Genomic DNA, 22,953 nt, shown 5'->3' on the forward strand with positions numbered 1-22,953 from the left:
CTGGCAGGGAGGGGCGGGCAGGGGCCCTGGACAAAGAAGCCGCCTGGCTGGCCCCTGAAACAGTCATAGCGCATGCAGCTCCCCTGCCCGCCCCACCCACCCCCAGCAGCCCCGCCCCAGCCCCGCCCCTTCCTGCTTCTGTGGCTCAGAGGCCCTCTCCCCTCTCCAGGCCTCAGTTTCCTTCCCTGAACAGTGGGGGTCGTGATAACCCTGCTGGGGGGGTGTGGGGGGAGGAGGTATCAAGGAAATGAGCCCCACATGCAGTGGGTGCTCCTGGGACCCCTGGCTGGCTGGCAGCTCTGAGCTGAGGGAGGGCCCTGGGGACCCTCTGGGTACCCTCCTCCCCCATCCTCCCTAGGCCTGGCTCACCCTGAATGCCCCCGAAGCCCCCCCCAGCGTCTGGGCCGTCCGTTTCCCCACCTGGACACCCACCCAGACCAGTCCCTGCTCCCCAGGCCTGGCCTCCGTCCCTGGTCGTCTCCCTGTTCTCAAGGCCGCGTCTGGCATCCGCCTCACCCCAGACCCCAGGGTGTAGGGGGATACAGGTGGCTTGGGCCTGGTACACTGTTGGCGCATAATAACTGTGGACCTGGCACTCAGCACATCTGGGGCACTGCCACACGGCGGGGAGTGTTGGTGGCCCACCTTACAGATGGGGTAACTGAGGCCCCAGGTGGGAGCAGGGAGGGGCCGGGACCCAAACCTCCCACCAGTGGCGGCAGGAAGGCCAGACTCTAGCCTGTGGGGAGCTTCTGTCCTGCCACCCAGCGTCCGCCCGCCTGCCTGGGAACGCAACCCTGCTCCCCAGACAGAGGCCAGCCCCGCTGCGGGGGATCCGGGGAGCCAGGATCTCAGCGCCCGGGTCTCAGCAGCAAGGGAGGAAGCCTGGACTGTCAGTTCCGGGTTGGGGCCCTGAGAGCCCCCCCGCACCCAAGGACTTACCCCTCAGACTCTCACAGCTGTCTCTCCCCCATCAGACCCTGAAGGCTGGGCTGTGTCTCCTGTCAGATACCCAAGGCAGGATGGTGCCTCTTCTCTCAGACCTCCCCCGCCACCATGGCAGGGCTGTGTCTCCCCCCTCAGGCATCTCTTGGATGCCTCCGGCCACGGAGAACTCACTCACAGCCTGGCTGACACACCTGCCCCGGGCAGTGGGCAGCAGGGCCCCCTCTCCTGCGTGCTCATATCTGGGACTTCCCGGCGGGCAGGCCTCACCTCGCTTCTGCATGAAGCTGAACAAGTCATCCAGGAACTCCTTCCTCTTGGGGTCCCCGTCCAGTTCGTAGAGCTGCGACGGCAGGGAGGGGATGGATTAGTTGGTGCCAGAGCTTGGGTGCGGGTGCCACGTCCACATGGCACGGAGGGCCAACCGAGGGGTCCCGGCCCCAGACCCCCGGCCCCCCACAGTCCAAACATCTCCTGAGGCCTGCCCCCACCACTATCAAACAAGGACCGAGACACCTGTCCGGGGGCGGCCGTAACAGCTGACCGCACACTTGACTTGACCAGAGATCTATCCTCTCCTGGCCCTGGAGGCCAGCCGTCTGAGATCAAGGTGCGGCAGGGCTGTGCTCCCTCCAGAGGCTGGGGCGGGGGGCGGCTGGGGGGTGGGGATCCTTCCCGCCTCTTCCAGCTCCTGGGGCTCCAGGTGTCCTGGGCCTGTGGCTGCATCACCCCGGCCTCTGCCTCTGGCTTCACGTGGCTTCTCCCTGTGTCTGTGTGTCCAAATCCCCCTCTTCTTATGGGGCATCACTCACTGGCTTTAGGGCTACCTCATCTCCACCCGTGACTAATCACATATGCAAAGACCTGATTCCCAACTCATGTCCCGTTCACAGGAACCTGAAGCTCAGACTTGAACATGTTCATTTTGGGGGGCACAATTTATCCCACCTAGACCATCGCCACCGTGAGGATGGTGGACGTCCGGTACGGTCCACTGAGTCACACGCATGTGCTCCTGAGAGGTGGCCCATTTTGTAGCTGAGGACAGAGGCAGGCCTGAGCCTGGAGTCAGGACTCTCGGGGACGCTCAGCCCAGGCTCTGTCCTGCGCACCCGCTGCCTGGGTTCACCAGTCACCGGCGTGGGGAGAGGGCCTCGGTCTGGGCTATCAGCGGGGCAGGGGGTCCCCAGCCTCAGCTCCCAGGTGCTGGCAGGCAGGGGAAGCCGGCAGAGATAATTAGAGAGCAAAGTTGGGGGGGGGGGATTTGCCAAGGGGGGCAGTGCAGATAGCAGGCTTCAAATTAAGCTTTGGGGAATGCAGTCCCCATGGCCACCTGGACACAGAGCAAGCGGGACTGTGTGGGGCCTTGAAACCACCAATTAGCCCCGGCTGAGACAATCGGTCATCAGGGCCCAAGAACACACTGGTGCCCAGCTCCTGCGCTATGGGACATCCCCGGGCCTGGGGAGGCAGGGTCCTCGGGTTGGCTACCCCTCGGCCACCTCGCCCCTCTCTGGGCCTCACTTTCCCCATCTGTGTAATGGAGAGATAGTGGGGCACGCAGGGTACAGGCCGGGGCGGGGGGCGGTGGCGGCTGCCAGGAGCCCAGACCTGGGTGGTCGAGGCTGGGCCTTTGTCTCCACCCTGCCAGAGGCCGGCTGGCCAGCTGCATTCCTGCACTGATTTATGGTGGCCAGGGAGGCCCCGTTTTTCCTCCTGCCTGAGGGGTGTGGGGCCTGCAGGTGGACCTTCCCGTGGGCGTGCACCCGCCTGGGCCGCCTCCACTGCCCCTGCCCCATCCTCATTCCCCCTGCCCGCACAGCCCCCAGCACTGTGTGCGCCCCTCGGCCCCTTCATCAGATCCCCACGATTCACAGCCTGGTCCAGTCTCCTGTCTGTCTGCCCGGCTGGAACGTCGGGGATTTTGTCTGTTCTGTTTTCAAAGTCTAAAATGGGGCTGAGCACACAGCAGCTGCTTAATAGATGCTCGTTGAGTGAACCCTGATTTTCTCGGCCGCAACGTGGGCCAGGCTGGGCACAGAAGATCAGAGAGACTTGTGGGGAATTGCCCTCAAGTTCCCATCTACCCGGAACCTCAGGATGGGACCTGATCTGGAAATAGGGTCTCTGCAGATGACATTAGTTACGACGAGGTCCCACAGTAGGGTGACTGGTGTCCTTATGAGAGGAGGAGAGACGTAGAGACACATGGGGAAATAGAGGCAGAGATTGGGGTGACGCCTGGAGCCCCCAGAAGCTGGAAGAGGCAAGAAGGACCGTCCCCTGGAGCCTGAGTAACGCCCAGCCATCCCCTGGCCCCAGACGTCAGTCCTCCAGAACTGAGAGTAAATCCCTGTTGTTCTAAGCTGCCCAGTCTGTGGTCATTTGTTATGGCCGCTCCAGGAAGCTCACCGGGGACCACCGAACCTCAAGCCCTTCCTGACGAGGGGCGACATCTCCTCTCTTGAGATCCCGACCCTGGTGGAGGGGGGTCCACCCGGCATGAAGCCCTTCCTGGGCCCAGCTCCCACAAGAGATCACAGTGCCCCTCCTGCCTCAGTTTCCCCATCTTTCAGAGACAGTGGGTGATAAACACAATAGCTTCACCCTGAGCTCCTGGAACCATCAGGACCCCCATATTCCAGGTGGGGAAACTGAGGCTCAGGGCAGAGAACAGCTGCTGGGCAGAGGTGGGCTGGCTTGGTGGGGGGCCGTTAACTCCCAGGCCAAACGGTGGGCGGGCTGCCGTGGCGCGGCCAGCGAGGCCATAAAGGGGGTGGGCAGGCTGCCGACAGAGAAGGAAGAATTAATGGCTGTTGCTGTGGGCAGCCAACAACAAAGACGGGCAGTAAAGGCCGCCCCAGCTATATGGGGCTCTGGGCCCAAGTTCCGCACCCCTGCAGGGTGTGTCCTGCCCTGGCCAGCCAGCTAGGGCTGCCCACCAGGCCTCAGGGATGGGGGAGCTGGGGGCGGTGTCCAGGCCCCCCGTGGTGGTGTCCAGGCTCCCCTCGTGAGCCCCTGGGCCCGTCTGCCTGTCCTCACAAGGCTCTCAAGCCACACAGCTGGGCCACAACAGATCCTGAGCCACACCCAGGCCTCGGGCCCACCTGGGCCCTCTGGCTGAAACCCTGACCCTTTCTGGACGGACCAGGAGGCACTGTCATACCCCGAGCTGCAAACCCAGGCTGGAGGTTGGGCAAAACCTCAGGAAACACCCCCGCCTTGGGCTGAGGCCCCAGATAAACTGCCCCAGTCTCCCCTCCCCGGAGCCTGATTTCCCCGGGGCCACTGGGCGCTCTGATCACGGGGCCACCTCCGCCTCCCGCCAGTTCTGAGGACACCCCGCCTCTCTGCAGCCACGGGTCCCAGAAGACCTGCCAGGGCCACTCCCAGCTGACCTCTCACCAGCCTTCCCACTGCTTCTCAAACCCGCCAGGGGCCGCGGTCCCCCCTCCAGGCCTTTGACCTGGCAGCTCCTCTCCTGGAATGCCGTCCTGGCTCTGTCCTAGCTCTGTCCCCGCGGGCTTCCCCGTTGTCGCCCAGGTCTCTGTTCCCACGTCGCCCTGGAGAGAAGCCCCGCGTGCCTGTGCTCTCACTTGGAGCACATGCACCGATTACAGGCGACTCTCCTATGTACCCCATTCCCCCGCACCACCAAGCCGCATGGGTTGACACACTGGTATGGTCTCCTGTCCACCTGCCCCGGTAGGGTGTTTGGGATTTTGTCTGCTTGGTCGCCAGGATCTAGAATTGGGCGCCCAGCAGCTGCTTCATAAATGCTCGTTAGGTGGACCTTGATTTCTCCGAGCAACGTGGGGGTGGGAACCCCTATCCTTTCCCAAACCCGAGATGTGTCCGTGCACAACCCACACTTCGGGCCACCTGCGTCCTGGCGTCGGGCAGACAAGGGTCTTGGGGGCACTTGGGAGTCTGCCCTGCTGGGTTCACAGCCTGTCCTCCCCAAGCCACATCTGTGAAGGCGGTACAGAACCCCGAGGATGTGGGTGTGGACGTGCGGGCCCGGGCTGGGGGCTCCCACAGAGGCTCCCAAGCACACACCTCCCTTCCCGTTTTCCACCTGCTGGGCGGGGTCACCGGGACAGGCCCCTCCGCCGGTCTCTGCTGTGGCTGGGCCCCTACCCAGTGACGGAGGGCATCCATCCGCTAGTTACCAAGGCTGGACTGCCCGCGTGTCCATCTTCCCCTCCCCGGCACCACCCACTTCACAGACGGGAAACTGAGGCACAGACCAAGCAGAGCCAAGCCCCCACCCCTGCTGAGCAGCCAGAGGGGCCTTCCCGGGCAGCCCGGGAGAGACTCTCCCCCGCCTTACAGTCTCCCATGGCTTCCCATTGCCCCCATCGAGGATCCCACTTCCCCTGCGGTCACTACTGGCCTGTCACCTCCTTGCCCTCACCTCCCTCTGCTCGGCCCCCTTGGGCCTTGGCATGCTTTCTGAGCAAAAGCCACAGGCCCTCACCTCAGGGCCTTTGCACCTGCTGCTCCCTCCTCTGGAATGCACTTCCCCGGATCTCCGCAAGGCTCCCTCCTTCCCCTGCCAGCCCCTCCTCGCCCTCTGACCCCGGCCTCTGCCTCAGTTTCCTTTGCAGCAAAGGCGCCACCCCGCCTCATGCCACACATGGATTTCTCAGTGGGCCCTCGACCGCGTCGGGAGGATGATGAGCACAAAAGGCCGCCTGCCTCGCTCTGGGCCCAGCCCAGGCGGGAGGGGGAGGCTGGTGGGGAGAGGAGGGGGTCCCCGGAGGGGCCCCGCCACCCACCCCCCCGCAGAGGGTGGAGGGGACAGTCTGCAAGGAGGAAGCAGATAAAGCAGGACAGGCTCCGGGTCAGGGAGTGGGCGGGGGAGGCGGGGGAGGCGGGGGAGGCAAAAGTGAGATAACCGCCCCTCCCCCAGGTGCGCGAGGGGCAAACAGGAAATTCTTGTTTGTGGCGAAAGGTGAGCATTTTCACTACCACCAGCTTCGAGGAGCTCCCAGCCAGGTCAGCGGGTTGTGCTGCGGACCAGGCCTCGATGGCCCCCGGGGTGGGGCCCCCTCCCCCGAAGCCGCCCTGCGGGCACAGCGGACCCCTCGGGAGCCAGGGCACCACGCATGCCCTGGGCCCACCTGCCAGCCTGAAAGAGGAGGACAGGCCCGTGGCCTCCATCAAACCGCGAGGGGGGACCTGGTGCAGGGGGGAGGGGCGCCCCCAGGGCCGCCCACACGCGGGAGACCCCTCCCTGGCACCGTGTCCCCAGCTCCAGCCTGCACGGGCCCAGGGCGGCGACCAGCCCAAGGCCGAGGGGCCCCAGCTGTAAAGAAAGCACCCGCTCCAGGGCCCCCAGGAGGAACTTTGCCCCCTTAATGGTGTCCGCTCAGCCCCCCTCCCGACACCCAGGCGGCTCCAAAGTCCGCGGGGCCCTACCTCGGATGCAGGAGGCCACTGGGCGGCAGGGGGACTCCAGGAGTGAGGCCGTGTCCTTGGACGGCAGATACAGGGACAAAATCAGGAGAAACCGGGAGCGTTCGGGCGACCGGCGGCCCCCAGCCCCAGAGAGGGACAACCTTGTCCCTGGCAGCCACCAATGTGGCAGGGAGAGGCCCACAGCTGGGAACAGGTGGAAAAGGCCCCCTTGTGGTTTTTTTCTTTTTTTTTGGCCCCACCGTGTGGCCTGTGGGATCCTAGTTCCCCGACCAGGGATTGAACCCGGGGCCCCTGCAGTGGAAGCCCCAAGTCCTAACCACTGGACCGCCAGGGAAGTCCGGAAAAAGGCCCGTTTTTGCACTTGTGTCCAATACGGCTCATATGGGCAACCAGAGAAGGATGGCTCCCCCCACGGCCAGAACGGCAGGAACAGACACCGTCCATGTGCGGGGACCATGGGGACCCCGCTGGAACCCCGGCCCTCGGAGGGGGTCTGGGAACGGACAAGGATGAACGGCGGAGTGAGGCGTCAGGCACGGCTGGCGCCGCCCGGGAGCCGCAGGGCCTTCATCTCACCTACCTGGTCCTGGATCGTTCAAAAAAATATTTATGGAGGTGAAAGTCACGTAACACAGAATTCACCATTTTAAGGTGAACAATTCAGTGGCCTTTGGTGCACTGAACATTGTTCTGCAACCACGACCCCTATCTAGTTCCAGAACATTCCATCATCCCAGAGAAAGCCCCGTCCCCATCAGGAGTCACCCCCCTCCCCCTCCCCAGCCCGTGACAACCAGGAACCCACTCTCTGTCTCTGCGGATCTGCCTGTTCTGGACGTTTCCCATCAGTGGAATCACACCCTGTGTGTCCTTCTGTGTCTGGCTTCTCTCACTGAGCATCGTGTTCTCAGGGTCCGTCCACGTGGTAGCGAGTGTCGGGGCTTCACCCCTTTTCACGGCTGAGTGATGCTCCCGTGTGTGGAGGGACCACATTTGTTTATCCATTCGCCACTGATGGGCATTTGGGTTATTTCCATTTTTTGGCTATCATTACCAATCTCACTATTTCTATATTCTTTGGGCTTTGGACAAGAACTGATTCATTGTAACTCCTGTAAGCAAAGTGAAACTGCACTGAAAGAGCAGAGAAGCCCGCACAGCTGGTTTTTATCCCTCAACGTCCCCCCACAGAACACCCAAGAACAATAGGATGACACTTCCTCCTTGCAGCCCCCCAGGGTGGAGAGTCCGGGGAGCTTTTAATCTTTACATCGAGGTCAGGCTGTGTCTCCCCTGCTCCGAGGAGGCCCCTGACTCCCTGCTGCTGTCAGAAGAAGCCAGGCCTCCTGCCTGCCAGGCTGTGGTCCTGGCCCCCCAGATGCCTGCACCTGGTCCCTCCCCAGCACTGGTCCCTCGCTGCTCCCAGCCTGCTCCTGCCCGGGGCCTCTGCATTGCTGGTCCCCCCACCTGGCTCCCCCTCCTGGTGGCCCCACCCCAGCTGATAAAGCCCCTCCTCACATTATCGGGCCCTGGGAGGCCCTGCTGCCCCATGACTCAGCGCTGGCAGCCGTTACCCAGGTGGGCAGGGGCTGGGTCCCTGGGGGCCAACCAGCCTCCCCCATTCACAGAAACGCCCACGCGCAGAGCTGGGGGACGGGACGGGGCAGGGCACGGGTGGGGCGGGGGCGGCACCCACATCCCCCACGGCCCCTCCCCTCGTGCCCACTGAGGCGGCCAGGGGCTTCCGTGCGGGTCTCGGTCCGGCACTGGTGCCGCCCCGCTGTAGCCCCGCTGTAACCGTCCTCTTCCGCAGCCCAGCCCAGAGGGTGCGCTCCTGCCCCTTCTCGCCCCCTCCCCAGAGACCCCGGGGCAGGGACAAACGGATGGATGGATGGATGGACGGACAGATGAAGTCTGGCGCGGGGAGGCCGGGTGGGGCGGAAGCACCCGTAGTCTGGAACCCTCCCTGTCAAGCCCTCGGGGCTGCGGCCAGGTCAATCCATCTTGCAGCCGTGACTGAGCACCTTCTGTATGCTTTTTTTTTTTTCCTGGGCTGCACGACACTGTTTGCGGTGCACGGCTTGCGGGATCTTAGTTCAAGGGTTGAACCCGGGCCCACAGCAGTGAAAGTGCAGAGTCCTAATAACCACTGGACTGCCAGGGAATTCCCAACCTTCTGTATGTTAAGGCCCGTGTTGGATGCCCAAGAGAGACCCAGACAACCCTTGGGAGCCCCAGGCCTGCGAGGGGGACAGCAGGAGTCACACACGGGCAGGCGGAGGTGGTGAGGGAGGGGGGCGTCTTTGGAGCCGGCCATCCCTGCGGCAGGATGGGGGAAGGGCAGCCTTGCTTGCTGCTGCACACAGTAGGGGCTTAATCAGTGTTCACCGGGCGACCTCAGGCTCTTCCCACAAGTGCCCTCCTGGCGCACCTGACCCCTGAGGCCACCCACCCCCGCCAGACGCAGGGCCACATGGCCCTTTCATTTCCCGTCAGCGCTCCAGGGCTGCAGGGGCCCCCACTGGGCCTGCAGGAAATTGGGGAAGTGATTCTGGGCCAGGCAGAAACATCTGCCAGCTTGGCCAACCCCCACCCCCCCAACCAACCAGCATGTGCCCCCTCTCCGAAAAGACACGGCACCCCCCACCCCCCCACGGAACAAATACTAATAAAGGTTCCAGAAACAAGTCAGAGAGCCTGACCACGAAGCTGACGATTAAAGGCGCTTCTTCCTGGATTTCCAGGTGGTGAGGTTCCGGGGAAGTGCCCTCGTCTCTGGGTCAACCTTTCATGTAACTGGGGTCTCCTGGAGCCTCAGTCTTCCCACCTGTGAAGTGGGCAGGGTGCACCTGGGTCCTCCAGGTGGGGGACGAGGGAACCATGGAGCAGATTGCGCAGAGAGAAGAGTCTGGCTCCAGGAAAATGGGTGGGGGGTTGGGGGGCAGGGAGGAGGAGCCACCTTGGTGGCAGGACAAGGCTTGTCACCCGCCAGCTCCATGTCACAGCTGGGGATGCCAGCAGGCCCAGCACTGAGGACGCACTCAGGATGGGGAACCATGAGGAGAAACTTCTAGGAAGGCAGCTGCCCTGCGGCATGCAAACGACATGCAAATCCGGGCGGGCCGCCTCCCATCCACCTGGGAGTCCCCACCCACAGGCCTGGCTCTGAGCAGACTGCTATCTGCATGGGAGCCCATTTCACAGACGGGGAAACCGAGGTGCTGAGAGAAGGCCGCAGAGCTGGACTCGAACCCAGTACTGAGCCCCTTGGTGCCTCTGGACCACCTCAGAGCCTTGTGGGGCTGGGGGTGGGACCCTGCCCGAGACCGCCTGGCACTCAGGGGGCACCGGGCAAATGCTTTGGAGCCAGACAGCCAAAAATCCAGAATCTTCTCCCTCTTCATTCCCTCCCTCCCTCCCGCCAGCAATTACGAACCCGATGTTGCATGCTGCTCTCAGGGCATTTCGTTTGGGGGTTCCAGGCCCCCAAAACCCAAGGACGATTGTCTAGCTGCCACTTAGCTGCTGGCTCAGGGTTCTGAGCCTGGCGCCCGGGGATTAAAACTCCTACCATGGGGTTTCTTCTGAAAGGAAGCAGCCCTGTTTCCCTGCAGAAGAGCCGCCGGCAGCCGGGAAAGCACCAGAAGGGACTCTCCTAGCGGTCCGGCTGTGCGTGAGGATCCACCTGCCCCGGGAGCGAGGGCCCCGTCACTCCCAGCCCGGGTTCGCGGGACGGAAGTGCAGTAGCATAAGAGAGCAGGTTGCTGCCCCTCCCTGGCTGTGCTGACCGGGTCCCCACCGTCCCCGGGCCTCCCCCAGACAGCACAGGAAGGAAGGGGGGTGCTTCCCGCCTCCCGCCCAGGAGTCAAGAGGAAGGGGCCCTGGACGGCTCAGGGCTGGGGGTTCCCGCCCGGCACACCTGCAGGAGCCTCTGCCGGACTCCAGGCCGACGGTAAAACAGAACCTGCCCGCGGCGGCCAGCGGGCTCAGGTTGCCAACAAACCCGCCCGCCGACCGCAAGAGGGGGACTCTGCTCCTGAAACATCCCGCCGCCCAGGGAGCAGCTCCTGCAGGGAATGAGGAGGACAGATGAGACCCACGCTGGGCACCCGGGGGCCGAGCTGGTGCCCACCACGCCCGCTCTCCTCCACCAGGACTCTCGGTGACCGGTAACCGACAGTGATGACAACAGAACACCAGCTCGGACACTGCCCCTGTTTTCCAGACGGGGAAACGGTGCCCAGAAGGAGGGTGTCAGGAGCAGCTACCACCCGCACCCCAGCTTGGCTGGGCTCCCCCCAGACGGCAATGGCATCGAAGAAAAGAATAACCCTCAGGGACTCCCTGGTGGGCCAGCGGTTAGGAGCCTGCACTTCCACTGCGAAGGATGCGGGTCCAATACCTGGTCAGGGAACTAAGATCCCGCAAGCTGCGCCCCAGAGGTGCCCTCAGGCCCCACTTCTCGTCCAAGAACTGGGCACCCTGTTGGTGGATGCGTGCGCCAGCTAGAGGACACAGGGAGGGGCCGGGCGGGCCGTCGGCCGGGCAGGGTGCCAGCTGAGGCAGGGGCCGCCAGGCCGGGAGAGGGTGGCAGCCAGGCCCACGCACGCCATCCGCTGGGCACTCACGGGAAAAGGGCAGCTGGGAGTAATTACAGGGTGACGGGGGCAGGTGGGCAGATGAGGGTGGAGATCGGAAAGAAGAGAGGAAAAGGACAGAGGGTCCGTCTGTCCCCGGCCAGGTTCCAGGCCCGGCTCCCCCATGCCAGGCAGGGTGGCCTGGGGGAGTCACACGAGTTCCAGCCTCCAGCAAGGGCCCAGGCCCGGTCAGAGCCCCGTGGAACAACATAACGGGGCTCGTCCTAAAAGGGGGGATAAAGTAAAGAAGGAAGGGCTTCCCTGCTGGCGCAGCGCTTGCGAGTCCGCCTGCCGATGCAGGGGGCACGGGTTTGTGCCCCGGTCCAGGAAGATCCCACATGCCGCGGAGCAGCTAGGCCCGTGAGCCACGGCCGCTGAACCTGCGCGTCCGCAGCCTGTGCTCCGCAACGGGAGAGGCCACAACAGTGAGAGGCCCACGTACCGCAAAAAAAAAAAAAAAAAAAAAGAGAGAAGGAGCGGCGGCCCACCCCGACCAGAGTTGGCAGCCCCTGGGGCTGGGGGCGACCCCCTGGGTAGGGGCCTCACAAGCCCGGAAGACCCACACTGGAAGCCATGGGGTGGTGGGCTGGGGGACATAACCTAACAGGGCAGAGGCTGGGGTGGCCACGGGGACCCTCAGAGACCCCTCACGGGGCAGAAAGAGAATGTGACACAGCCCCAGGGCCCACGGCCACTCCAGCCTGGACAGAGATGCCCCACCTACCCCCAGGGACAGTAGCAGGAGGCACACCCCCGCCTTGAGAGAACCCCTGGCCCCGCCCAGACAGACCACATGGCCCCCCCACCTGGACCTCTACGTGGCATGGACCCGGGTCTGCCCCATGGCTGCACACGGACCCTCCCAGCCCTGTTTGGACGCATGCTCCCACCCCAACACGTGGACCCTCAGCCCTGCCCAGACCCAGCAGGTCCTACCACCTGGCGTGGTCTCCAGGCGCATATGGACACACCCGTCCAGCCAGACTCAGACACACAAACACAGACACACCCTCGTCCGCTGGCTGGCTCTCAGATAATGGCCCCAGACGGCCCGCCCTCGGCCGCTGCACCCACCCGGCCCCCACTGCCACGTGGCCACTTCTGTCTGCTTTGTTCACAGGTGCATACCTGGTGCCCAGAATGGGGCTGGTACACAGCAGGCGCTCCACACATGCCTGTGGAAGGCCCAGACTCAGACACACACGCACACGGGTGCCCAGCCGGGCCTCTGCGCCGTAAAGCAGTCCCATGACCCCGTGGACCACACGGTCAGGGTCCCCTAAGGAGGCCCCACGGCCGGGCAGGCTCCCTGAGAATCTGCCCGGCATTGCTGAGCCCCAAGGATCAGGGACCCAAAGCCCTCACTGGAGTTTGCATTTATTTCCTGGGGCGGCAACAGGCCGGGGGGCTTGGCACAGGGGTTTTTTCTTACACGGCTCTGGAGCCCAGACATCCAGAATCCAGGTGAGGCAGGGCTGCGCTCCCTCCAGAGGCACGGGGGAGGGTCCTCCCTTCCTCGTCCAGCTTCTGGGGCCTCTGGGCTTGTGGCTGCATCACCCCAGTCTCTGCCGCCAACGTCACACGGCCATTTTCTGTCTCTGTGTGTCCCTCCTCTATTTCTAAGGGCACTGGTCACCCTCCTCCACTATGGCCTCATCTTAATTGCATCACACCTGCAAAGACCCTATTTCCAAGCAAGGTCCCCATTCTGAGATTTTGGGCAGACGTGCCCATTCGTGCCCCCCGATAGGTTTCTTCCTGGAATTAGGGTTTCATCTGTTTCTTGCTCATTGTCTGGAAGGCGGGGGTGGCGGCAGGCGGCGCTGACTCTGTGTCCGCCACACCCCTCGGCCCCACGAGACCCCCGCCGGCCCTGACGAGGGGCACGGCTGCGTCCCGAGCTGGGGCCTTCAATAGGCAGATTGGTTACCGTTTAACCCCGTGACCCCCAATTGTCCTCTGGCCGAGCGCAACTGGGCGAGCAGAGGAGGGCGGGCCGGCCCCGCCCCCACGTGTGCCCACCCACAGCCCACAACCCCAGCTGCCCCCGGATCCTCCCGGAGCAGGGGATGGCGTCTGCAAACGGGGTCGCTGGGCCTTCCAGAGGGCCCGGGATGCCCCTCCAAGTCACCACAGGGGGTGCTGGCTCAAGATCAGAAGGCTCGGTGGGTTGAAGGGTCTTTGTCTCAAGTGGGGAAACTGAGGCACAGAGCAGGTGAGCCCTGCTCAGCACCCCCCGACTGCACCCCTGGATCAGACAGGGCGCACCCCTGTCCGAGATCACACAGCACGTGAGGGGAGGAAGGGATGTAACTTGGCGGTGGGACCCCCTGCAGCCCCTGAGGCCCTGGTCACACCTCGCGGCTCCCTGGGGCTGCGTCAGCAAGGCGGCTCGGGAAGCCACGCGGACGGGCGCGGGCAGCTGACCTGTGCCCGGGCCGCCGATTCAAGCCACTGACTGGGGCAACGTGACTTTCTGGCTAACGGTTAATGGGCCCCACCGCACGCTCAAGATTCCCGAGACACGGGGCCAGCAGGGCCGGCGGGGGGGGACGCAAGGCTCACACACGGGCACACGTGCACACACACACGTGTGTGCTTGCAGACCCACAAGCATACAGCCATGTGCACACAAAACAGCCACGGGAAAGGGTCACCTGTCATCCACCGTACAGACGTGTGGAACAGGCAAAGCGCTGGGATCGACACACTCGGATACACAAGCTCAGCCACCCAGACCCCAGGACACACTCACAACACGTCCACACATGCCAGGGCCAAGTCGTACGGGGGTGCACGCAGACGTGCACAAACACTCCAGAAACGGGGACACACAAGCAGGTGCCTGAGGTGACAGATACACGAGACACTGCAGATGGGTCCACGTGGCCCCAGACCATGCACACAGACACACGGGAGCCACGCCGGCACGCGCGTGGTCACGGACACCACAGGGGGGCCCAAGACGCCCCCAGAGCCCCGGCTCTGCAAACAGACACCGACACGCACGGGGTCCCTCGAGACGGGAACCCCCAGCCCACAGGGACCCCACGCAGCCACCACGTCCCCACGCACACGCGCTCGCCCACGTCAGCAGGCTGGACCCCCCGTGCACCCCACGCCCGCCGGGCACCACGTCCTCCGGCACCATGTGTGTCATTAGAAAGCGTGGGGAGGGGCTGGGCGCTTGGCGGTGGCCACCGGGGTGGGGAGCAGCGGTGGGCGTGGGGGGCCAGGCCACAGTGGCAGTGACCCCTCGGTGGTGACCGGGCAGCCGGGCGGTGGCGCCAGGGCCAGATAAGGCTCTTCCGGCTGAGTCAGTGTGGTTCCCAGGGCTGGCACGGGTGGGGGCACAGTGCCAGGGCTGCAGGCGGCATCCTCCCCACGCCCGCCACGGCCCATCTGGCTCCACGCCAGCAGCCGCAGTGGCTTTGATGAGGTGGGCGCTGTCCCAGGCGGGCAGAGCTGGGCTCCCGGGGGGTTTCCTGGCACCGGTCCCGCCCCCAGCACGGGGCCCAGGGACCCTGGCGCCCCAGGAAGACGCTCGGCGCCAGAGCTGGCCTGCAGGACCCATGGGCCTGGGCCCAGCCCACGCTGCCCCAAGCAAACCGGCTCAACGTCATTGGGCTCAGAAGCCAGTGCCTGACCTCCAGCCTGTGTGCCCAGAACACACTCCACCAAAAAATTCTCCTCCTCCACCCTGGTCCCACAGGACCGGCTGTAGCGCTGGCCTCTTCCACTCCTGCCTGGACTGTGGAGCCCAGAAGGGTTCTCCCAGCGTCCCTCTCCCTCCCCCAGCACTAAACCATGCTAAGGCCCCCCTCTGAGCCCCCCTTTGCTTTGCCCTAATGTCTGCCCACCCCTACCCCTCCCACTTTACGTTCCAGCCACGCCATTCCAAGATGCAGGCCCTAACCCTTCTCTTTCCATCTGGCCAACTCTTACATGTCCTGCAAAGCCCCAGCTCCAAAGCCCATTCCTCTGGGCAGCCTTCCCTCTGGCTCAGCCCTGACTCTTCAGGGCTGAAGTACGTGTGTCCCTCTCTGGGCCCCCAGCCTCCGGGGGCTCCCAGGTAGGATGAAGAAACCATCTGCCACCTCTTCCCGGAGTCCCGGCAATTCCTGCTCCCTAACCCCACCCCATTCAGCCCCAAGCAACCCTCACGAGCCCAGAGATGTTCACTGCAGTGTTGTTTACAACAGGGAAACAGGAAAACAGACCAGCGTGCTGGTGTCAGCTCCACAAGGGAACCCGCAACGGCTAAAAAGAACTCGGCTACTTGAAACACTCTGATGAAACAGACAGATGCAGAGTGAAAATTATGAGAAAAAACGAGAAAAGCAGTACGTCCAGCTCAGCGTTTGGCAGATCCTGGCAGACCCCCGAGAGACCACACTTCGATACCTTACGCGTCACATTTCTGTGTAAATGGACAGAGAAAGGCCTGGGAAAACCGCAGCTGCCGCCAGCTAGGTCACAGAGGGGGCTGGCAGGCCTCAGGCCTCACTGGAATCCCTCCTGTTTTATCCCCCAGCGGAATGGTGTCAAGTGTCACTTCTGGCATCAAAAAAGGACTTTAAAAATGTATATATGTGTACCTTCCATAATTTAAAAAAATCGAAGTGAGGCGAAAGGAGCAGAAAAAAAAAAAACCCAAAATGTGACCCCGGCCTCCTGCTGAGGATGCATCTGAGGCCCAGGGCTTCACCCCAAGTTGCTTGAACCCATTTCCGAGGCCACACACGCTGGGGTGGAGGAGGACACCCACGGGAATTCAACAGGCCCCAGGAGGCCCAGGGAGGGGAGAGGGGACGGGCGGGGTCCTTTCCTGCCTGGGGGCCTGTGTGTCCAGGCACCGGGTCCTGACACCCTGCTGTTGGGCCCTGGACCAACCGCCTCCATTTCAGACGAGGAGGGCCACCCGGGCTCCCCCGAAACCTGCAGCCAGGGGGGCGTGCCCCCTGCCCCTCACCATCTGTCCACCCCTCCAGTACACCCTGGGGCCGAATCCCAGCTCTGACACCTCCCCCGTGTGACTGGGCAAAGCTGCCTGACGGCTCCGTGCCTCAGCTTCCACCACTGTACGACGGGGCAAACACAGCGCCCCCCGCCTCACCACGAAACCAAGGTACACGAGACACACGCGAGACGCTCCACCTGCCGCCTGCGCACAGTTGGGCGACAAATACCACCTAGAACTGTCATCTCTATACCTCTGAGCTCATTTACAAGTTGTGGGGAGCAGACACGACCTTGGAGAAGAGGGAAGAGAATCATCCCGACCTTTAATGCAAATCGGAACCACAGTGAGATTGCACGCCACCCCGCCAGGACGGCTGGAACCAAAGTCCTAACCACAAGCGTCGGAGAGGACGTGGAGAAACTGGAACCTTCGTGTGGCTGGCGGGGATGCAAAATGGAGCGGCCACTGTGAACAACAGCTCCTCAGGAGGTTAAACACAGAGTTACCACATGACGCAGCGCCTCCACTCCTGGGTACGTGCCCGTGAGGACTGAAAGCACGCGTTCACGCACAGACTTGTACACGCACGTTCACAGCAGCCAAAGGGAGAAACGACCCAGTATCCGGGGGTGGAAGAATGGGTAAATAAAGTCCAGGATATACATGCGTAGAATGGAGCATCACTCAGCCACAAAGAGGGGTGAAGCCCTGACACTCCCACTACGTGGACGGAGCCCCAGAACACGATGCTCAGGGAGAGAAGCCAGACACAGAAGGACACACAGGGTGTGATTCCACGGATGGGAAACGTCCGGAACGGGCGGATCCACAGAGTCAGAGAGTGGGTTCCTGGTTGTCAGGGGCTAGAAGAGGGGGTGGGGGTAAGAGCTAAAGGGTACATTTTAAAAGGTTTATTTTTGAGGTGATGAACATGTTCGAAAATTGACTGCACAACCCCGTGAATGTACGAGAAACCACCAAATCGCGCTTTCGACAGCTGAATTACGTGCTAGGTGAATCTTAAGTCAATACAGCTGTTAATAAAAACCCCGGCGTTTGAATCATCGAAGCTACAGCTTCAAATGCTTAAGTGGCTGAAGCTCTGCAGTTAAGACTCCGCTTGCTTAAAATCCCACGGTGGCACAGCCCTGCTGGCAACAGGAAACCACCAGGATTTCACCAGGGTGCCAGGCCTGGTGGCCGCAGGCTGAGGTCCTATTCGCTCCCCATGACACGCGACGGTCCCAGCCAGTGCTGGCCTCCACCAGCGTGAGTCCCTGGGGCCCCACGGCAGCGAGGTTCCAGGCTTTCAAGGAAAGATTCTGTGGCCCTGAGCCCGCTGCTCCCGGCCCCTCCCCAGCCTGGCTGCCCCCCAGACCCTGTAGCCGGCGGCAGAATTTCACGGCTGTCGAGGGTTTTCGGGCGGAAGTCAGGCCTGGGCCCTGCCAAGACCGGGGAGGAAGAGGCAGTGATGGTGCCAAGCAGGCGGCCGGCCGGCCCGGCTGCCACGTGCCAGGAAGGGGGTGGGGCAGGCGCCAGAGTCAACACAGCCCCCGACATCTGCTGGGCTGCCTGAGCCCAGGCCACTGTTGACACTGGCCGCACAGATGCCTGGCCAGCTGGGCGGGAGGGCAGTGCTGGCAGCTGGACCTGGCACAAACAGGCAGGCGCAGGATCCTGGCGCTGCAGGGCAGCCCCCCGCCTGCCCACAACTTCCCTCAACCCCCACCGTCTTGGAATCCAATTCCATCCCCCGCAGGGCCCAGCCGGGCGGCGGCGTCTGGCCTCCACACACAAGCCAAGCTGCATCCTACCCCGGGGCCTTTGCACGGGCTGTTTCCTCTGCCTGCCGCACCACCATCCCTCAGTGTGAGGGCCCAGCTCCTTCTCCGACCGGGCCTGGAGCAAGTGCCACATCCCGAGAGGCCTCCCCACATCCTCAGCTGGATGCCAGGTCACGTCTCCTCACCCCTTCCTCCCCGTTTGTTTACGGACCTTCTCTGAGTCCAGCAGGGGAGCTGTGTATCCAGTAGGCACTCTGTAAGCGTGAGACTGACTGTGTGACCTGGGTTCCCTGGGCCCCTTGGGCCTCAGTTTCCCCAACCGTGCCCTGACCCTGGGAGTCCTCGAGACATCATCATCGTGTCCAAAGACTAGCGGGACAATGGCCCCTGGAGGCCCTTTGTTCCTGATGGGCCGAGGGGGCTTTGCGGCCAGGACACCTGATCCCTGGACTCCGCCTGGCCTGGCCACCCAAACCCCGTCTCCCGCCAGTGTTGGGCCACGCAGCAGAAGCTGCTGGGCGGGGCCGGGGCTACCTGTCGACCCCCAACCCCACAGGGGCTGCGGCCTTGTCCCTTCCTCTGGCCTGGCCGTGACCCTGTGAGGCGGGGGATGGGAGGTGTCTGGCTCTGGTCCCCAGCCTGGGGCTTCCTGATGGTTGGACTCAGGGCAGATGGCAAATATTCGGCGAGTCCATAAATATAACTCGCCCATGAGGTTCCCGTTTGTGTTATTTTGACACCAGCAGACGTCAAGAGCTCGGTTCTGGGAAACCCGTCCCCCACCCCCAATGCCTCGCCCCTGTTTTCTTATCTGCAGAACTAGACAGACGGCAACCCAGCCACAAGCAGCTCCTCAAGAAGAGGAGGGAAACTGAGGCAGGGAGCAGGGTCGGGGGGACCCCGATCCCAGGCACTGGCTCAGGCTGGGGTCCACACGCAGAGGAAAAGCCTTCAGGCGGGAGGGGGCAGCCGGGGCCACGCGTGGGGAGCGGCCAGCCACGCCCTAAGGAGATGACGTCTGCTGGCTGTCATCCCACCCCTTGGCACTGCCGCCCGCGTGCCAGGACCCAGCCGGAAGCCAGGCAGCCCCACCCATCCCGAGATGCCTGGGCAGGGGATTAACCTTCCTGCCCATTCCTCAGGCTGGCCTCCTGCCTCGGGGCCGCTGCCCTGGCCGTGCCCACCCCGCGGGCACCGTCCCCTTCTGCCTTTATACCTGCCCCGTCTCTCCCGTCACAGCCCCTGGCTTGTTCCTCTCACGCTGTGTGTCCAGTTTCCAGTTCTGTACTTTATCTGAGCTTTCTGAGGGTTGCCAGAATCCCAGTGCCCTTTTCCCACACGGCGGCTGGGCCTCATGGTCCTTCCAGGAGGATCCCACTGCCCATCCTGGAAGCCAGCACGGAGGGAGGGTGCCCCAAGGCCATACACGGCCACCTCCCGGCTCCCATGTGCCTGGCGCGTCCGTAGCCTCAGATGAGGCTCAGGCGCTGGGCCTGGGAGGTTAGGTCCCCACCGTCCACTCTCGGAGGTCGGGGCAGGGCCCAGCTGGCCTCAGGCTGGAATGCAAGCCCAGCCGGCCGCCCCGGCCGCCATCTGGTTTCCATCTGCCCAGCCCAGCGAGGCCCAACTTCAAAAGATCCCCCGCCCGGCCACTTCCTCTGCCCTGGCCGCCCGCGGGGAAGGCACCAGGACGGCCCGCTTCCTCCCCACCCCTCTGGAGCCCCCAGGAGCTGCTCGGCCGTCCACACCGACGCGGCCAACCCCTGCTCACCCCCCTCTCCCCAGCCACAGGCTCAAGAGACCAGACTCGACGCCACGGACGAGGCCTCTGGCCCTGAGCCCCTGAGCCCCCGCCCCTGCCCGCCTGCCAGCCACACCCATGAGCCCCACGGAGCCTCGTCCAGGCGCGCGGCCTTTCCCAGGCCCGGTCCCTCTGCTCAGGACCCCCTCCCTTGCTCTATCTCTCTGCTTGTTCTCTGGTGCAGATGGAGCCCCCTGAACTTCCCCCTCGTGTCCCCACATGCACGCGTTTACCGGCCAGCCCGTCCCACCCACGTACACGACCCCACACCGTGGCTTCCACGAGAACGCCTGACCCCCTGGCAGCGACTGCCCACAGCCCCTGTTAGGACGCGAGGCCCACCTGCTTGAACTGCTCCTCGTACGTCCAGTCCCCGTGGTCCGGCGGCTGCAGCTGTGGCACTGCGTGGGCAGCCCCTCCGGGGAGGGCCGGGCCAGCCCCCGGGCGCTCCTGGCCGCCCAGAGCCCGGGGCCCGCCATCGCCGCGGTACGCCTGCAGCGGCTGGGCCTTGCGGGGAAACAAGGATGCGGGGCCCGGGCCGGCGGAGCCGGGGGGCCCGAGCCCCCCCTCGTCCTCGTAGTCCTCGTCCTCGTCCTCGTCCTCGTCTCCCAGATCCTCCTCCAGCTCCTCCTCTTCCTCCTCCCACTTAGGCTTCCTGGGGCAGACACGGGGCGCGGGTCAGGGGAGAGGGCGAGGCCCGTGCCGCCTCCTGCCTCGTTTTCCCTGTCTGGACGTGGGTGAGCAGCCCCACGTGCTCTGGTTGTGGAGAGCGCCCGTGAGGAGGCCAGCTCAGGCCGTGGGCCTTACTCTCCTTGTCCCCAATCAGCTCAGAGCAACTAGAGGTGCCCCTTGGGCATAAACCCCAGCCCCTGCCCACCTGCTAACCCCGTCTCCCCTCCCGTCCCCTCCGTCGCACAGGCTTCCTTGCTGGGCCTTGAAAATACCAACCCAGTTCCTGCCTCGGGGCCTTTGCTGAGGCTGTTCCCTCTGCCAGGCATGCTGTTCCCCGCTCCCCCTTGCCCTTCCCAGAGGCTGTCACCTCCGCAGGAAGACCTCCACCCACCACTGCCTGAAGTTGACCCCGGCCCCAGCCACCCCCCTCCCCAAGACCCCTGCTTTATTTTCTTGGCACCTCCGATCACAGCCTGCAATCGCCCTGCTGCTTTGCTCGTTAAACGTCTTCTCAGAAGGCTCCCACTGGGGTTTTGCCAGCGCCCCGCTCAGGGTCTGCGTCAGACCCCGGGGAGGCACGTCCGGGGGCAAATGGATGCTCACTCTGCGTAGGCTGCACCCGGGCTACGGCCTCTATCATCTGTCCCCGCCACTAAATCTAGTACAGCCTCGCCAGGCGATAGGGGCCATTGGCCACGTGTGAGTAGCTCCATTTAAATTAAGGTGAAATAAAGCTACATGAGGAGATCCCAGCCGCAGTGGCCACACTTCAAGTATCTGTCAGCCTTCTGAGACGGGTGGCCCCGATCCTGGGTGGTGCGGGTGGAGAAATGTCCACCGTCCCCCGGGAAGTTCTAAAGAACGGTATGTCCTGGGTGGACAGCAGGACAGGGGTTTTGTCCTTCCTCTATGGCTGTGTCCCCAGGGCTGAAAGCCGCGGCACGTGGCAAGTGCTCGGCGTGGGGGGCCCACACACCCCAACTCACAGGTCATCGTCGGAGCCCTCGAAGTGGCCGTCACCTTCGGGGAGGCCGGCCGCCTCCCTGCCTCGGCCGGGTGCGGGGGGAGAGCCTGGTGGCCCCTCTGGGGCCACGTCCTCGTCCTCTGAGCCGGGGGGCCCATCCTCGGAGCTGCCTGGGCTGGGCGCGTGGCCGAGGCCGGCGGCGGCGGCTCGCATGGCGGCCAGCGCGGCCATCTGCGCCCGCTGCATCCGGGCGCTCTCAGGCTCCCTGTCCTCGTCCGGGGCGGCCCTGGCACGGGCCGGGGGCCCGGCCGCGGGCTCGGGGGGTGGCGGCGGCGGCTGCCGGGCCTCCAGCTCCTGGCGTGCCCGCTGCTGCCGCTGCAGGAGCGTCTCCATCACGGCCTGCAGCTTCATGGCCCTGCGGGCCGGGCCGCCCCGGGCACCAGGGCGGGGCGGCGGCGGCGGCGGGGGCGGCCCCTGGGGGGAGGGGGCCCGGCCGCACTGCAGTGTGGGGGCCGCGGGGGAGCCGGGGCAGTGCAGGGTGGCGGGGGGCAGGGGCGGGGGCCGCCGGGCTCAGGCTCAGGGCTGGCGGGGCATGCCAGCGGCAGGCGGGCGACGCCTCCTTCTCACACCGGGAACTGGGGGGCGGCGGCTGGCGGGTGGCTCATTCACGTGTCAGCAGAAACCTGGAGGGGACAGGAGAGACCGTCAGACCACGCCTGGGCTCCTCCCCACTCAGGTCGGACCTCAGAGGCCTCTGGGAAAATTGTTTCCATCCACGCCCATCAGTGTGCAAACCTGGGGGCCTCCCTGGAGGTGGAGGAGCACGTTCGTCCCATCTGCCCCCACTCTGTCCACCCTCCAGAGGGCTGGGAAGCAGGGGCACCCCGCACTGGACTCCCGAGGGCCCGAGTCGGCCCCCACCCGTCTGGGCCACAGAGAAACACTTAGTGGACGACAGCACCCCAGGGAAAGACCTCGGATTATAGTTTCATAAACAGAAACAGGGGAACAGAGCATTTCTGGCTTCTGATTGGCTACAGCCAGCTACTGGGCACCAGAGTTCTGGGTTCCGGTTCTGAGTTCTAGGTGCTGCTCACGGCCCAGGGGGCTCCGGGCATCTCACAAGCACGATGGCCGACCCAGATTGAGCACCTACTGTATACAGGCTAAAGCTTCCCCACTCATGTTCTCACCCCATCCCTAAACCTCAGTCTCTCTAGGCCTCAGTTTCCCCATCCGCAAAATGGTGCCCGAATGGCACCCACCTCGCTGCGCCCAAGCAGGGATGAAGCGAGTGTGTGATGGTAAAGGCGGGAGCACAGCAGGCACTCGCTGGACTTAGGGAAGGAGGCTGGATGGTCCCCATTTCACGGATGGGGAAAACTGAGACTCGGAGCTGCCCTGCTGGAGGACACACAGCAGGTTCCAGGCAAGGCTGGGAGTTGAACCCAGGTCTGGGTGACGTCAGAGCCTCCCACGCGGCCCCCATGTGCCTTCTGCAGGGAGTTCCCCTGCCCTTTGGGACCCCAAGTGGGGCCAAGGTCCCAGAAGGCAATGCGCTCTACCTCCAGTCCAGGGTCCCTTCGGACCACTGCCAACCTACCTTACCAGGGCCTCAGGCGGGCTCTGGGTACAGATGTCCCAGAGCCCTGCACAGCTGGGCACCACCAAGGACAGGAGGATGCAGGTCCCACCCCAGCCCCACTCACCCAAGCCCAGGCCACACCCCCACCCGCCCAGGCCGCCAATAAAACAGACTAGGC

General features: G+C 64.1%; 1 protein-coding gene across 3 annotated transcripts in view; it reads right to left on the reverse strand.

Annotated features, from left to right (window-relative positions):
- ARID3A (AT-rich interaction domain 3A) overlaps window positions 1–22,953 on the reverse strand; it is a 36,296-nt gene that overhangs the window by 10,720 nt on the left and 2,623 nt on the right. For all 3 annotated transcript variants that reach the window (XM_067734541.1, XM_067734543.1, XM_067734540.1), the window contains exons 2-4: window positions 21,213–21,873; window positions 19,897–20,209; window positions 1,216–1,288 (exon numbers count right to left, since the gene is read on the reverse strand). In XM_067734541.1, coding sequence (XP_067590642.1) covers window positions 1,216–1,288; window positions 19,897–20,209; window positions 21,213–21,601 — 775 coding nt within the window. In that variant the 5' untranslated portion in view covers window positions 21,602–21,873. The remainder of the gene's footprint in view (window positions 1–1,215; window positions 1,289–19,896; window positions 20,210–21,212; window positions 21,874–22,953) is intronic.

This window comes from Pseudorca crassidens, chromosome 3, assembly GCF_039906515.1.
Source record: "Pseudorca crassidens isolate mPseCra1 chromosome 3, mPseCra1.hap1, whole genome shotgun sequence".
Classification (NCBI taxonomy): Eukaryota; Metazoa; Chordata; class Mammalia; order Artiodactyla; family Delphinidae; genus Pseudorca; species Pseudorca crassidens.